General features: G+C 56.0%; 1 protein-coding gene across 4 annotated transcripts in view; it reads left to right on the top strand.

The window, feature by feature from the left end:
* The first annotated feature begins 260 nt into the window (after nt 1–260).
* NRG2 (neuregulin 2) overlaps nt 261–15191 on the top strand; it is a 157383-nt gene continuing 142452 nt past the window's right edge. For 2 of the 4 annotated variants that reach the window (XM_054287695.1, XM_054287694.1), the window contains exon 1: nt 261–708. In XM_054287695.1, the coding sequence (XP_054143670.1) occupies nt 285–708 (424 nt within the window). In that variant the 5' untranslated portion in view covers nt 261–284. The remainder of the gene's footprint in view (nt 709–15191) is intronic. The other 2 variants (XM_054287693.1, XM_054287692.1) reach the window with 1 other exon arrangement.

Genomic DNA, 15191 nt, shown 5'->3' with positions numbered 1-15191 from the left:
TTGGAGCATCCCGCCTCCTCCCCGCGCCGCGCCGCGCCGCGCCACTGCCTGTGCCGGTGCCGCGGCCGCGCCGTGCCAGGCCGTGCCGGTGCCGTGCCCTGCCGTGCCGCTCCGTGCCGGTGCCGTGCCGCCCCGCGCCGTGCCGTGCCGTGCCGTGCCGTGCCGCCCCGCGTCGCGCCGCTCCGCTCCGCCCCGCCGCGCCCGCCGCGCCGCAGCCCCGCAGCCCGGCCCCGCAGCCCGGCCGCCGCCGCAGGGCCGGCGGGCAGCGAGCGGCAGCCGGCGGCATGAGGCGCGACCCGGCGCCCGGCTTCTCCATGCTGCTCTTCGGCGTCTCCCTCGCCTGCTACTCGCCCAGCCTCAAGTCGGTGCAGGAGCAGGCGTACACGGCGGCGGTGGTGGTGGAGGGCAAGGTGCAGTCCGTGGGCCCCCCCGCCGGCGGCAATGACAGCCGCGGCGCCGGGCCCGCCGGGGGTGTCCTGGTCAAGGTGCTCGACCTGTGGGCCCACAACAGCGGGGGGCTGAAGCGGGAGCAGCTCATCAGCGTGGGCTCCAAGGCGCCCTGCTTCAAAGTGCAGCGCAACCACCGCTACATCTTCTTCCTGGAGCCCACCGAGGAGCCGCTCGTCTTCCGCACCGCCTTCGCTCCGCTCGACACCAGCAGCAAGAGCCACAAGCGGGACGTGGCGCGGATCCTCTGCGCCGACTGCGGTACGGGCCGCGCCGCGGCGGCGGGGGGCGGCGGGGGGCGATGGCGGAGCGGCGCCGGGGGGCGATGGCGGAGCGGCGCCGGGGAGCGCTGGCCCGCGTCCCGGGCAGCCGCGGGGCGACAGGTCCGTACGGCTCGGACCTGCGGGGGACAGGTGCACGGCGATCGGCTCCCCACTTCAGCCCCGGTGGGCCCCGGGAGCCGCGCCTGCACCGGGGGAGAGGCGATGCGATGCGATGCGATGCGATGCGATGCGATGCGATGCGATGCGATGCATACGATACGATGCGCTCCGCGCGGCCCGGCCGCCGCAGCCGCGCTGCCCCCGGCCCCCGGGCCCGGGGCTCCTCGCTCGCCCCGCTCAAGGTCCCGCAGCCCCGGGCCGGCCCCGCGCCAGCAGCGCAGCCCCGGGCCCGGTGCGGGGAGCGCCCGCAGCCCGCGGCCGCCCGGTGATGCCATTCAGGAGCCCCCGCTCTGAGCGCGGTGCCGGTGCTCTCCCCTCGGGGGTCTCGGCTGTTTTAGCCCTGCCGGGAGAGCTCCCGGCCTGCGGGGGCTCCGGTGGCTCCGGCCGCGACCCCCGCCCCGAGCGCGTTCCCCGCTGCGGAGGGGCCGGGCCCGGGATGCGGGGCTGGGACAGGGGCAGCGCTCCAGGTGTGCCCTAAGAGCCGGGAAGTTTTGCTTCTTCCAAAATAACGGCCTCGCGGGGGGGAAGTTGGCTTTTCTTTTGTTCGTTCCGCGCATTTCGGTGTCTCCGATCGCGGCTCTCGTGCGGTGGCTGGTGCTGTTCTTCCAGCACCTCTGGAAACGCGGTTATGAAATGACTTCAGCGGGAAGCGCCCGCCGGAGCGTCCCTGCTTTTGTTCCTGGGTTTTCCTTGCTGTCCTCTGGCAGGTGAACACCTGCGAAGGGCTGGGCGGTGGGGACCGGGCGAGCACAATGCCTGCATTTTCCCAGGGTTTGGATCCGAGCTGACAAAAATGCACGGCTGGCCCTTCATCCAGCCTGAATGCTGGATACTATGTCACAAAATCTGGAGAAGGACGGTGTTAACCCGGAGAGCTCTGAGCGCCGTGCCCTCAGCAGGGGTTTGGATTCCTCGTGTTTGCTGTGCTACGAGGATACACAGGGTGTAGCTCCAGGGAATCCAGGCAACCCACTCAATGTCAGTACACTGCATCCTCATCAGGCTAATTGGCCTTTTGCCTCATTAAAAGCAAGGTACTTTGTCAAGTTATACTTAGCTCTGTAATGACCATATGTGTTCTGCTCTGTGGTGGGTGTTGTTGTGGTATTAACTGAGTGTTTCTGGGGCAAATACTCTGCCTTTTGGGACTGCTGACCCCACATTGTGAAAGCCAGACCTGTCTCTTTTTTTAGTTATCCAAAAGATAAATTTAGAAGCTTGCGTTTCCTGGGAGAAAGGTGGAACCTTGCATATCACAATAATGTTGTTGAGGAAAATGGGCTAGGACTGTGTGCAAGAAAACTAATTTGGGAGACACTAATTTCATGTGCATCTGTATATGGGCCATCGTGGACAGAGAGGATTTAGGGAAAGAGCTGTGATAGAGACGAGAGGAAAGTAAATGGGGGAATTTCTCAGGACTGTGGTCTCGCTGTCAGGGGAAAACACAGCAAAAGGTATGTGGCTTTTATTGTTTTTAATTTATTTTTTAAATCATAAAGGATTCTGAACCTGTGCATCTCTGAGCAGCAGGGTTTGGCTTGAAGGGGAACGGAGGCTGCTCCGTGGCATCCTGGCTCAGGCCCAAAGCGTTAATGTGTGGGCTGATGTAACAACAAGTTAAGGGTTGTCATTCTGTCGTGACACCTCCTTGGAGCTGATGCTTTTGTTTCTGTGTGGCTCTGACGGGCTCATTCGGCTTCCCTGGCTGAGGGACACTGCAGATTGGTGGGAGCCTCGTCTCAGCAGAGCTTGATGGCAGATTCCAAAGGAAAAATAAAAGCTGGTGGTGGGGAAATGTCATAGGTGTGGTTTGGTTTGGTGATGAAGATGAAATGGGAGCCTCAGCTTGATGAACTGGTGGTTCCCTGAGCACTTCATGCTCTTGGTCCAGCTGGGAGGTTACTTCTGAAGGTGACTTTCCTGGCAGGAAAGTCTGATTTGTAGCACCCAAGCTGCTGGAAAGGTGTGGGAACTGGGAACCCACAGTTTGCCTTCCTGCTCTGTGGTTTGCGCTGGGAGGGGAGATCCAAAAGGGTGCAGGGGTATTGCTGCTCATGGGGGTGATGAGGGGCACTCTGAGGGACAGCTGGGCTGCAGCTGTGTCAGGGATGTTACAGAGCTGGGGGACAGATGCTGGGGTCACTTTGGAGCGGGAAGGGAGAACCCTGTGGCTCTGATCGCTCCAATCCCCCCACTCCCAAAGATGGAGGCCTCACAGGACCATCTTCTCCCTGCTCTGGCTCTGTGCCTGGGTCTGTTTTCCAGTGATTCATCCCCTTCTCACTGGCTGAGATGCTGTGTGTCTCCTGCTCCTGCTGCGTGCTGAGGTCTGGGATGCGATGCAGGACCAGACCTGTGATGGGAGCATCCCTGTCCCTCTCCAAGGAGCAGCCTCTGCTGTTTGCACATCTCACTTAGAGGACAGAAAGTGGGTGCTGAGACTCTGCACGGGACCCAGACCCTCTCTGAGCAGAGCCAGGAGGGCTGAGGTGACAGCAGGCTGGCCTGGGGTGTGGGGACAGAGCAGGAATGCCAGTCTGAGTGCCTGCTGTGTGGGGTCTGAGCTGGGCTGCTTCTTGTGTGCCCCTGAGCTGAGATCCAGGGAGGGGATTCTCACTTTGGCCATCTCACTGCTGGGCAGGCTCTGAAGGCTGGAACTTCCCCACCTGCAGACCTCAGAGGGTGCAGCCTCTGCAGCTCTGCCCAGCCATGGTTTTCATCCCTCTGGCACACGGGGAGCAGCTGCTCCTGGGGCCTGGCATCCTGCAGGTCTCACCACCCACTTGTCCATCTTGAAACCTCTTTTGCACAGGGAGTATTATTGGGTTTTTTTCATGCTGTTATATAACAATTCCTGTTATTGCTTCTCCTCCTGCCTCTTTTCTTTGTATCTTCTAGCTCCTTAATTTTGGATGGTCTCATATCTCCTTTGTGCCTACACACACAGATCAAGGAGGAGAAAATAGGTGCAAGGCACGGTGCTGGCTCTCACTGGTGAAGGAGCTGGTGGCATTATCCCCACTGGAACAATTCCTGATCTGAATCCACAAAGGGGCTTGTGGCCCTCATCCTCCTGCTCTTTAGGGGTACCTTGTGTCAGCATCTCCTTCCCACTCTGCATGAGTCCCCTCTACCTGTGTGAAACACTTATGTGCAGATATTTTGCACACAGGAGAGTGGGGATTTAACCTGTCCAGGCTCTCTGCTTTCACAGAGGAACAAATGTCTTCCTGCCTCCATATGCAGTGAGTTGCAAAGTAGCTTTAATTAGAGCTTGTACATCTCCTGAAGCACCTCACCGAAAACGCTGCTGAGCTCCAGGACGAGCTCTGCCACTCGCCTGTAGGATTAGCTAGCTTAGCCTGGGCAGGTAATCTGGTGGTGGCAGATCCCTGGGAGGATTTGCAGGCAGAGGACCTGTTGTTGTAGCTGGTACTTCTTGTGAGATGAGGTATTTATTTTATTTCATTTCTAGTTCAAAGGTGTCTTGGTCCCAGTGTGAATCAGGAAGGTGCTGGGGCTGTGGCATTGGCCTCAGTGGGCACGTAATGCTGGGAGCTGTTTATCCTGGAGCCAGGTTGGTTGGAGCTGGCCTGTGAGGGGAGGAGGGAGGTCGGATTTTGAAGTGCCCGCTGGAAAATACAGCCCTCTGGATTACAGTGTAGGTGTTGCTGCCTGAAATAGCACTGGCAACTTTGGACCAGCAGCTCATGCAAAAATATCCCTCCTCACTATCCTGCAGATCATTGGAAGGCAGGCAGGCACAGGGGAGGGGTGTGGGTGGGCTCCAGCCGCTGGTGATGGTACTCTGCCTTCATCCCAGGACAGCTGTGGAGCACAGAGCAGTCAAGCTGGATTATCTCACACACCACCTTGCTAATTAGAGCTATCCGAAGCTGTTTCTCACCACCTTCAGAAAATCACACTTCTTTGGGTTTGCAGAAGAGCAAAAGCTTGCTTCCTTCTTGCCTTGAGTTTCTGCAGATGGGGAATGGTCACTGTGCTGCAGACAGCTGTGACCTCTCACAAGGGTGGCACAGTTCTGGGCGCTCTCTTAAATCCTCTCATACAGGATTTGGTCTGGAGTGGACCTGGAGGACCTGGCTGGGTCCTCGTGGCCAGGTCAGCTCCTTGTCTGCCAGAGGAGCCATCCAGGAATGGGAACTTTGCTGTGCTGAAGCTGCAGGTCCAAGTGACTTCAGTGGTGCCTGACACAACAGAGTTTTCCCCTCCCAGACATGTGCCATGTGTGGAGCAAAGCCTAGCTAGCTTCTCAGTCCCCCTTTCAGAAGTGTTTGACTAAATAAAGCATCTCCCCAAGGATCTCCATGAGTAAGACGAGACTAAACCAGCCACTGAGTGATCCCAGCAGTGCTGATTTCTCTATCTGGGGCTGCTGCATGCCCAGCCCAGGCCCCAGCTGCTGCTTGGTGGCTCTTTGTGCTCCACCAGCTGACAGCCCTTAGAGATGGGCCCTGAGGCAGAACGCCCTTTCTAAATCACAGGCGACACCTTGACTTGGGTTTGGATCTGGATCAGAAACTGGTGCATGCTTGGGAGCACAGAGGCAATAAACTGCATCCCAGGCAAAAAGGGAGCCATGCTGTGCCACAGCTGAGCTCCCAGCTTCGTTTGGGCTGTGTGAGATGCACCATGGGCACCAGGGCCTGGAGCCTTCGCTTGGCACACCCCAAAGTGCCACAAGGGATGGGTTTTGGTGCCGTGCTGCTGGGCTGAGGGTGCCTCTCCCAGCAGGCTGGAGGGGTGCTTGTGACACAGCTCCTATGCAGAGCAGCTGCGGCTTTGCCGGGTTTGGGGCACTGCATGCTGCTGCTGGAGCCACCTCCTCTCCACTCCCCTCCCGAGTCAATGTGTGACGCTGCTGAGTGGAAATGAGGGCTGGGCTGGCCCTGGCACGGCACCTGGGTTCCTGCAGGTCGGCTGTGCTGGCCCAGGGCAGGTGAGGGTGCGGATGCAGGGAGAAGCACAGAGCTGAGTGATGCACTCGGGCAGGAGCAGCTCCAGGACACCGATCACGGGGGCAGCAGGCTCGGGAGGCTGCGAGCCCGTGGGCGGCTCCGGTCGTCTGAGGAGTTGTCACTGCAGAGGAGCCTGGTGACAAAGTGCTGGGAGGGGAGGAAGAGCCTCCGCTGAGCCGGGGGCTCCGGGGCTGTCTGGCAGCTCCTGTTGGTGCTCCTGTGCCTGCTGTGAGCCTGCTGTGAGCCTGGTCAGCACTGCTGGGAGCTGGGCTGGGGGCAGCAGAGCTGTCAGCACATCCTGCCCCTCTCTGCTGCTCAGGGGAGGCTGCCAGGATGTGAATACACTCCTCCCCAAGTACTGGGGTGCCCTGTGGTGCCCAAACTGTGCTGTTTGAAGGCAAAGGCTGTGCCCCGCTCCCCGGTGAGGTTTCTCTGTGCTCTGAGCTGCTCTGTCTGGTGCAGATGGCTGTCACAGACATCTTTTATGAAAAATCCTCTCCTTAGGATTTTTCCTCCTGAGAAGCCTCAAGAACAAAATGTAAACAATGGTTATCTGCTGCTGTGGAATGCAACAGGTAAATCTGTAATTAGTCTCATGCAGTTGTTTCTAATTAATGGCCAATCACAGTCAGCTGGCTCAGACTCTCTGTCCGAGCCACAAATCTTTGTTATCATTCCTTCTTTTCTATTCTTAGCCAGCCTTCTGATGAAATCTTTTCTTCTATTCTTTTAGTATAGCTTTAATATAATACATATCATAAAATAATAAATCAAGCCTTCTGAAACATGGAGTCAGATCCTCATCTCTTCCCTCATCTTCGGAACCCCGTGAACACGGTCACAGATGGCAGAGGAAGCCTGTCCTGTCCTGCCCTATCCTGTCCTGTCCTGTCCTGGTCTGTCCTATCCTGTCCTGTCCTCGGGGGGGGGGGGCTCAGCGGATGTGTGCAGCAAGGGGAGGCTCTGGAGGAATCTCATCTCCCTGGAAAATTTGGCAGCCAGGCTCCTGCTTGCCTATCAAATTGGGTGTGCAGCAGTGGAACCCCAGCGCCTCCCAGCACTCAGACCTCAGGTCTGCCAACTGCCCAAAATTTGGGGCTAGAGTACTGAGCCTGCGAGGGTAGGCTAGAGATCAAAAGGAAGATGAATCACCACTCTGCTCTTTCTCTGCTCAATGACCGTGCTCCCAGAGCTTGGCTGCTGCAGCTTGGGGCTGGGCTGTGTGCTGCAAAGGCTGGGCGGAATGGGCAGGAAAAACTGCTCTTGTTGTATCCCCATGGTCCAGCTCTGCCCTGGATAAGACCCTGACCAGTCTGGAAGATGGAAAATATAAGATACCCCAGAAGATTGGTCCTAGAGGGGAGCACATGGTTTGCATCTTGAATGTTGTAGCTCAGGGACAAGGTTCTTCTGCCCACAGCACCTCTCCCTGGCCTGGACAGTCCTTGCATTCCCTTTGTTGCACTTGGTGGCCACAGTGGCTCTCTCTGGTCCCCCCCCTGCCCCACACCCAATGCCTGCAGCAGGACAGTGCTTTCCCTCCCTGTGTTCCTGTCACTGTTGGCTGGCCTCAGGAGGGCAACTGAGTTCATCCCTGCAGGCTGTAGCATGTGTTCTGGTTTTGCAGGAATAACACCTCATCTTTGGTGACCTCCTGGGGCAGAGCTGGCTGCTGCTGTCTCTGGGCACAGCTCCTCTCTGCGATGGGACACACGTGCCTGATGAGCAGGGATGTGTCACACTTGTGACAGAGCCCTCAGCTCCCACCCTCTCTGTCCCTGTCCTTCTCCTTCCTGATGAAGGTGAGAGCTCTGGGAAAGCCTTCCCAGTGGGCTCAGGGGCTGGAAAGGAGCCTGTAGTTTCTGCGGGTGAGAGCAGAGCCTCGGGGCTGATGGAAAGCAGATCTTGGATGTGATGGTTTTCTAGGGCAGGTCTAGATGGGCAGTGCTGTGCCTGATGGCTTGTGGAAAGGCTGAGGCGGATGGGAATGCTTTGCAGAGCCTGTGGAAGGACACACTGTGCTACTTAGTGGCAGAGCTAGGCAGGTCCTGCCAGTGTGGGGTCGGAAGGCAGGTATTTGCATTCATTATCATCAATCACTGCTCCTCCACTCTCTCTAATGGCTCAGTAATGACCAAACGCTGCTCAGGAGCCTCTCGGTGGTCTCAGGGCTGGCAGATGGCTTGGCAGGAGGGTAGGGACAGGAATTAGGTCTGATTTCTGGGCTGCCTCAAAGCTGGCAGCGATGCAGGAGCCCTGGCTGCTGCCCTGGCCCAGCCTGTCCCCGCTGGACCCTGCTCCTGCTGCTCGGGATGGGCAGCCTGGGACAAACCAAGGGGACACCAGCACCAGGCACAGCCTCTGCTGCCAGCCCGAGGCACTGGGATGTGGCTGTGCCATCCCACAGAACTGTGTGGGTGTGTGATTAGCAAAACACTCTTAGCCCTGGGAGTGTGACAGGGAGCAGGAGCCACGGGTCAGGGTGCCTTGCTTGGGGGCTGGACCTTCCACAGGGGTCCATGGGATGGTGGTAGCAGCAAGGGGAGGAGGGAATGCTCCTCACCCTCTAGGTGTTCTCCTCCCACCCCTTCAGTCTTCCTCAGCTGCCCTTCCATGTGTTGTGGTGCAGAGGAGAAAATGAGTGTGGACATGTTTGGCTGAGCGTCCCATGGCTGCTCTCAGCCTTCAGTCAGGCCGGCCCGAGCTGGGAGTCCAGCTGAAGCCACCAGCACCCCTGGGAACATCCTCTGCCAGTGGGGTCTCAGCCACCTTCTCTCTTCAGCCAGCAGAGAGGGATCTGGGAGAAGGATCTGTCTCCCCATCCTGGCTGCCAGGCTGGCTCAGCCCCAGCCCTGGACTCCATGAGAGCTGCCTGGGGAGGCTGCTGGGACTTGGGGAACATCAGGGACACCTCTCATGGGGTGATGGAACACTCACTGCCTGCCTGGGCTGCTGGGACTTGGGGAACATCAGGGGCTCCTCTCATGGGGTGATGGAGCACTCACTGCCTGGGCTGGAATGAAGCAGAAATTTTTGTCCTTGGGGGACCTGGCATGGACAGCTTTGAGAAGACCTGGAAACCCTTTATTACAGCACTGGAGAGCCTGAGTCCCACAGATACATCCCCAAATAAGCAGAGCTGAGGCAGCAAGAAGGAGCTGGAGGAGTTTCTCTGCCAGGTCCTTCCTGCAGCTCCTGGCTTGCCTTGGCACTCTGTGTGTGCATGTAGAGTGTGTGCATCACCATTCCAGCAGCAACACTCAGCCCTGCTGATGGGCAAACATCAAATGAGCTCCATCCCCCAGTGATGCCCTGACCTTGAGTGTTCCCAGAAGGTGCCGTGCTGTCAGAAATGGGGCTGCAGCTGGGGTGGAGGTCTGGGGAGCACCAGGATTGCTTTTCTCCGGCACTTTCTGCCCAGCTTGGTGATTTCAGTTGGTCCTCCTGGTGTGGGGGACACAAGAGGCTGATGGCTGGTGGTTTGTAGGATGGCTGTCATTGTTCCTTGGACATTCAGGCACAACAAGTTCTGGCAAATGCTGCAGAACCCACAGGCCAGGTGATGCCCAAGTAGGATTACAGGGAAGGAGGGGAAAACCCAGTAGGGGTCAGGTATTCTGGTGGATTTGGGAGGCTCAGGTGCAGCTGAGATTCTGGAGAAGGCCTTGAGGGTTTTGAACATTGGGTAGGATATAGCAGTAAATGTAGGATGGTTTGGATGGGAATTAGGAGTTTTTCTATACAAGAACTGGGGTGCTGATGGGAGGCAGCAGGCAGGGGGTCACCCAAAGGTCCTCTTGCACCCAGAGCCTCACTGCAGGTGCTGTGGGGCACTGAGGGGAAGGATCAGGGGGTCTCTGAGGCCATGCCTGCATGAACAGCACGGTTGGGGTGCAGCTGCTGATTCTGCAGCTCCCCAAATACCTCAATGCCAGAAGGGATGGGCTGCACTGGGTGAGGCACAGCTTGTGCTGGGTGTTAGCCCCAGGAGAGGTGAGCTGTGAGCAGTAATTGCTCTGATCTCCATCACCTGGACCAGGAGAAGGAGCTTTGTGGCCCATTCCAGCATGGGGATGTTCTGGGTGGGGGCTGCTCTCAGGGCAGGGTGCTGCCCACACTCACTGCAGCCAGGGCTGTTTGTGGGGCTTTGTGCTCTGGAGGAAACCAAGGCAGGCAAGGGGGATGTGCTTGAGACTTGGTTCAGGTCCCATCTGCGCCACTGGTCACAGGAAAGCTCCTCAGCTTCCCCACGCTGTGATTCCCTGCCTGACAAGCAGGAGGGATGCTGCTTTGCATGCTCTTCTAGGGAGCAGGCAGATACTGGTGCTGCGCTGGGTTCCCAACAGTGTGTCAGCCTCAGAAATCACCAGAAATGGAAACAAACCCTCCCCTCCCTCCAGCATGGTCTCTGATGCACCTCAGCACCGTGCATGGCCCGGGGTGCAGGGCTGTCCCTGCTGCCCTGGCAGACCCAGCTATGAAGGAAGCAGATCCTGCGGGGGCTCTCTGTGCACTTGGGGCATCTGAGTTGGTGTTTGGGGTTGGAGGCCTCTCCTTGTTCCTGAAAAGGGTCTGCAAGAGACCTGCAAAGCATCACCAGCAGAGTGCTGTCTCTCCTTGGGTGGCCACCTCGTTTCCCAGCCAAGCTCAGCTCCCAGCAGAGGTGTCAGATCCACAAGGACAGAAACTGCTGGTGCCCAGCTCTGCCTCTGATGTGCAGCAGCACTCTCCATCTGTGAGGAGGAGCTGTGACGTGCGAGGAGCCGATTCCTGCCAGTCCATTCCTGGTGACATGCAGGCTCCTGGCAGCCAGGCTGCTCTCCTGGTGCTCAGCACAAGCTGGGAGTGCCCATGGCAAGCAGGGATCCCCGAGGGCACTCGAGGCTGTGTGATGGTGTGCAGAGAGGATTCCCCAGGCTGCTGGAGGGCTGAGAGCTCTGTGCTGCTCTCTGTGGTGAGGCAGGCTGCTCTGCTGCTGCCTGAGAACTTCTGTAGCTGCTGCATGGAGCTGAGACATCAGGGGCGTGTTTTGTGGCTTGAAATGACCCTCAGAGCTGCCAGCAGGACCCATTCCCCAGTCCTGTGGGGTGCCACGTGTCAGTGTCACTTGGCAGGTGTGAAAAACACCAATCACTTGCTTTTAAAATGTTAAAAGTTTAATAGTAATAAAATGGTTATAAAAATAGTAATACAATTACAGTAATAATAATTTGGGCAATTTGAATTAGGACAATATGAGACGATAAAAGCAAAGAGTTACGGACAGTCCGGGTACCTTTTTCTGGGCAGCACAAGCCTGAAAAAGGACACCTGTTAACAGAGGATGAACCCTTGAAAACAACAGCCTGTTGCATATTCATACACCTCATACATGATGCATAAATTCCATTCAAACACAGGATTCCGTCTGGTCATCATCAACTTCTTCCTCTGAATCCTAACAGCGCCTTCAAGGCAGGAAGAAGTTTGTTTCTTCTGATAAGAGGGCAATAAATTATTTTTCTCTGAAAGATTCAGGTGTCCTGTGGCTGCTATCTCGGTGTGAGCCCTTTCTTTAAAAAAGTATCCTACATAGCATCGTTTCTATTTTAACAATTTTTATAACCTAAAACTATATTTAACACACTGCTTAAGAGAATTAATCCAGCATTACTTTCTAACACAACACATATAATATTCATTTTAATATTTGCGAAATGCCGATCACAAAATACATGCATTTTTCACACAGGTGATCCAGACCCATCCAGGCAGGGTTTCCTTCAGCAGGCTCTGCCCAGGGAGAGCACAGACAAGTGTTCACTGTCTGCTCTGTGCTGAGGCAGCAAATCCCTCCTGCCTGGGCTGCAGACGGCTCCAGGCCTCCCCTCCCTTGCCAGGCACTGCAGGCTGGATCCCCTCCTGCTCTGTGGCGTCAGGGCAGGGGCAGGGAGCTCTGAGCTGTCACACAGGACAGCACAGTGTGAGGAAGCAGAGGGAATCCTGCCTGCAGTGAGATACACCTGTGGGGAAAAGAGCTGAGCGTGCCAAGAACACGCATGATGTCACCGCAGCCAGACAGGTAACAGGGGATAAAATCACTGCAGCAAGGAGGGAACGGATGTTTCTTTGAGCAAGGAGAGGAAATGCCTTCCTGTGGTGAAGTGTGATGGGCAATGAGACCAGCAAATGTCATTTTTAGGTGTTAAAGCATCCAGGAGAGGAGCTGGTAACTCCCAAACCATAAATACATGGAGAAGGGCAGATGGGCACACTGGAAGGTGCAGTGGGAAGCTGTGACCTTTAGAAGCCTTCCTGCTGGGATGGTGGCTGTGGTTTTCCCTCCCTGGCTGATGCTGACACCTGCCTGTTGTCCATGCTGGATGTTGGATGATGCCAGCAGAAGCTCCTGGGGCTGGGGGTGGCTCCTCAAGCCATGGTGCCAGGCAGCTCTGAGCTGAGGAGAGGGGCCTGGTGCTCTCCTGTGCTCTGGGGGCTGGGGAGGTGTGTGCTGTGTGTGCTCTGGTGTAGGGTGGCTGGTCGGGGTCTCTGCTGCTCCGAGTGATCCCAAGATGTGTTAGAAAGTCTCTTTTCCCACCCCAGCGCTGGAAGAAGGAGTCAGAGCTCTTCATTTCTCGGTCTCAAGGTTGTTTATTGTGTCTTACCTATAAAAAATTTTCTCCTGCCCTGCCGAGGTCCATCCAGCAGGGCAGTTCCAGGCACTCTGCCTGCCCCCAGGGCAGTGTTATGTCTTTATACTAAAAACTACCTGTACAATATTTACAATTACTTCCCAACACCTATCACCTATGTTAGACAGTGAGCTTCTACTCTAAACCAATCCAAAAGTGCCAACATCACAGCAGGAGATGGAGGCCAAGAAGAAGAAGGAGAAAGGCTGGACATCCCCAGATTCCTCCATCTTGCCTCCTGAACCCCCATACCAAAAACCCTAAAATCTACTTTTCCACCCCATGATAAATTCACTATTATTCTAGCTAAACTGTTGTGGCTCGCTGATCTTCATACAAGGTTGGTAATTTGCTCCATAGATCATAATCAAAACCACAGGGGCATTTTGGGCTCTGTGCCAGGGTCTCTGAGCCCCCTGGCAGGGGTCTGGGCTGCTCAGGACAGCCAGAGGGATGTTCTGGGTCCCAACAGTGGCACCTTAGGGAGAGGTCACTCAGTCCCTGCCCCTGCATGGATGGCTGCAGGCCTTGTGGGCCTTCCTTGTGGCAAGAGGGATGCTGAGGCCTCGTGGGCAGAGCTGTTCTCCAGCTGGGATGTTTCCTTATGTTGCACAAGATTTACTGAAAGCCTCGTGTGAACCTGCTGGGAGGGGGTGCATGGGTGAGTTCCTTTTCCCATCATCTCCTCTGTAACTCAGTGGCCTTTCCCAGCATTCGGCCTTCGGGGAATTTCCCACCCCTCAGGCCGTGTCCCAGAGCCAGGAGAGCAGGACCAGCCCCAGACAAGCAATCCAGCCCTTGGTGCTTCACTTGTGGGGTGAAATTAAACCTGACCTGGAGCATAGCACAGCTGAGCCCTGCCCAGGCTCTGACTGTGGCCCAAGGTGGGTCATTCTGCATTCCAGGATGCAGTGGGTCAGTCCAGGGCCTCTCCAGAGATCCCAGCAGTGTGGGCACAGCTGGTTCTGGAGCTCCTTTGGCCTGGGGGTGTGAGGAGCAGGGCCAGTCATGTGCCACTCTGCCAGCTCTGCTGTCACCAGGGGCAAAGCCTGGGCCATGGCACAGCCCAGGCATGGCACACCTGCAGCTATGGCACAGCCCAGGCACAGCACAGCCCAGGCATGGAACAGTCCAGGCATGGAACAGCTCCAGGGATGGCACAGCCCAGCCGTGGCACACCTGCAGCCATGGCACACCTGCAGCCAGGCTGGAGGAGGGATGGGTGGTCAGGGGAGTGGCAGTGCTTGTACGGGATGACCAGGCATCTCCTGCTAAAAACGAAATTGTACCAGGTGTGTGGTGCTCCCAGGAGAGTTATCAGATCAGTGTGGAGCCTGTGGAACACACATGCATGTCCCTGGGGCAGAAAGCTGCCCAGCAGAGGGGCCTGGAGGTTTGGAGATGTTTGCTGCAGCAGGCACACACCTGGCAGCAAGTGAGGCTGGGAATAGGATTTTATTTTATCTGGAGCAGTTTTATGCTGGGCTGAACTCATCTTCTGCTGGAGAGTGGGGGAAACAGGAGAAAGGGAGGTCATCCTTTAGCTGCTGCACCTGAGGGGAACCCTCCTCCTTGAATTCTTATTTTCATGGATTATATTCTTCAAAATAATGAGGATTTTTCTCCTCTCTGTAACGGGTGACACGGGAAACCCTTCTACAAGGAAGTAAATTCTGCCTGTCACGGTGGCTTTCATTTGGCAGTGTTGAATTTCCTTCCATGCTGCTGTTGTCTTTCTCTTTTCCCCCTTCTCTCCCGCCCACACACTCTCTTTTCCATCGTACATCCTCAGCTTTCAGAATGATAATTGCAGCTGAGTGAAGAAAACCCTAACGTGTTTTGAAGGATGGCTTCAGTGCCTTTTTCTGCAGTGTTCTCTGAGTCTGCACCCTGTTTCAGAATGTGAAGGTGTTTCAATGACCTTTTTTTCCGTTTAGACCTATTTTTTGAGGATATTTCCTGCAAGTTCCTGGAAAGCTTCTTCTTTCCTTTTCCAAAAGGAGCTGTGTGAGCTGTGGGGGATCAGCCAGGAGAAAAGGAGGTTCAGGGAGGACCTTCTTGCTCTCTGCAAATCCCTGACAGGAGAGGTGGAGCTGGGGGGATCGGGTTGGTGTCTTCTCCCAGGTAACAAGCGGCATAAGGTGAGCCATGGGAGGTTTAAATTGGATATTGGGGAGAATTTCTTCACTGAAAGGATGGTCAGGCATTGAAACAGGCTGCTCAGGACAGTGGTGGAGTCACCATCCTTGGAAATGTTGAAAAAATGTGTAGATGTGGCACTTGGGGACGTGGTTTAGCGGTGAACATGGTGGTGCTGTGTAGGGGGATACAGTGTGGGTAAATGAAAGTGGTATAGAATGAAATCTTATCCCCCAAAGAGTTGTAGCTGGACCAATTACTAAAGATCAGGAGCAGGCCTGATGTTAACAGGCCACACCTGTAGCCAATAAGAACAGTGCTATAAAAGAGTGGATTGGTGGGGTCTGGAGTCAGATGGCTGCTGCAAGGACCAGGGACAGTCAGTGCTTAGAGGAGATGCCTGTGAGAAACATCGAGGAGGTATGGAACCCTGGTGATATGGGCTCCTTGCACTATAATGATAAGAGAACTCTTCATATATAAGACAACAGTGCTGGGTTAAGGGTTGA

Source organism: Melozone crissalis, unplaced genomic scaffold (assembly GCF_028551555.1).
Source record: "Melozone crissalis strain CALT ecotype California unplaced genomic scaffold, PUWL_Pcris_2 ptg000061l_1, whole genome shotgun sequence".
NCBI classification, from domain to species: domain Eukaryota; kingdom Metazoa; phylum Chordata; class Aves; order Passeriformes; family Passerellidae; genus Melozone; species Melozone crissalis.
Note: the sequence above shows the minus strand (reverse complement) of the source record. Positions and strands in the feature narration are given on the sequence as shown.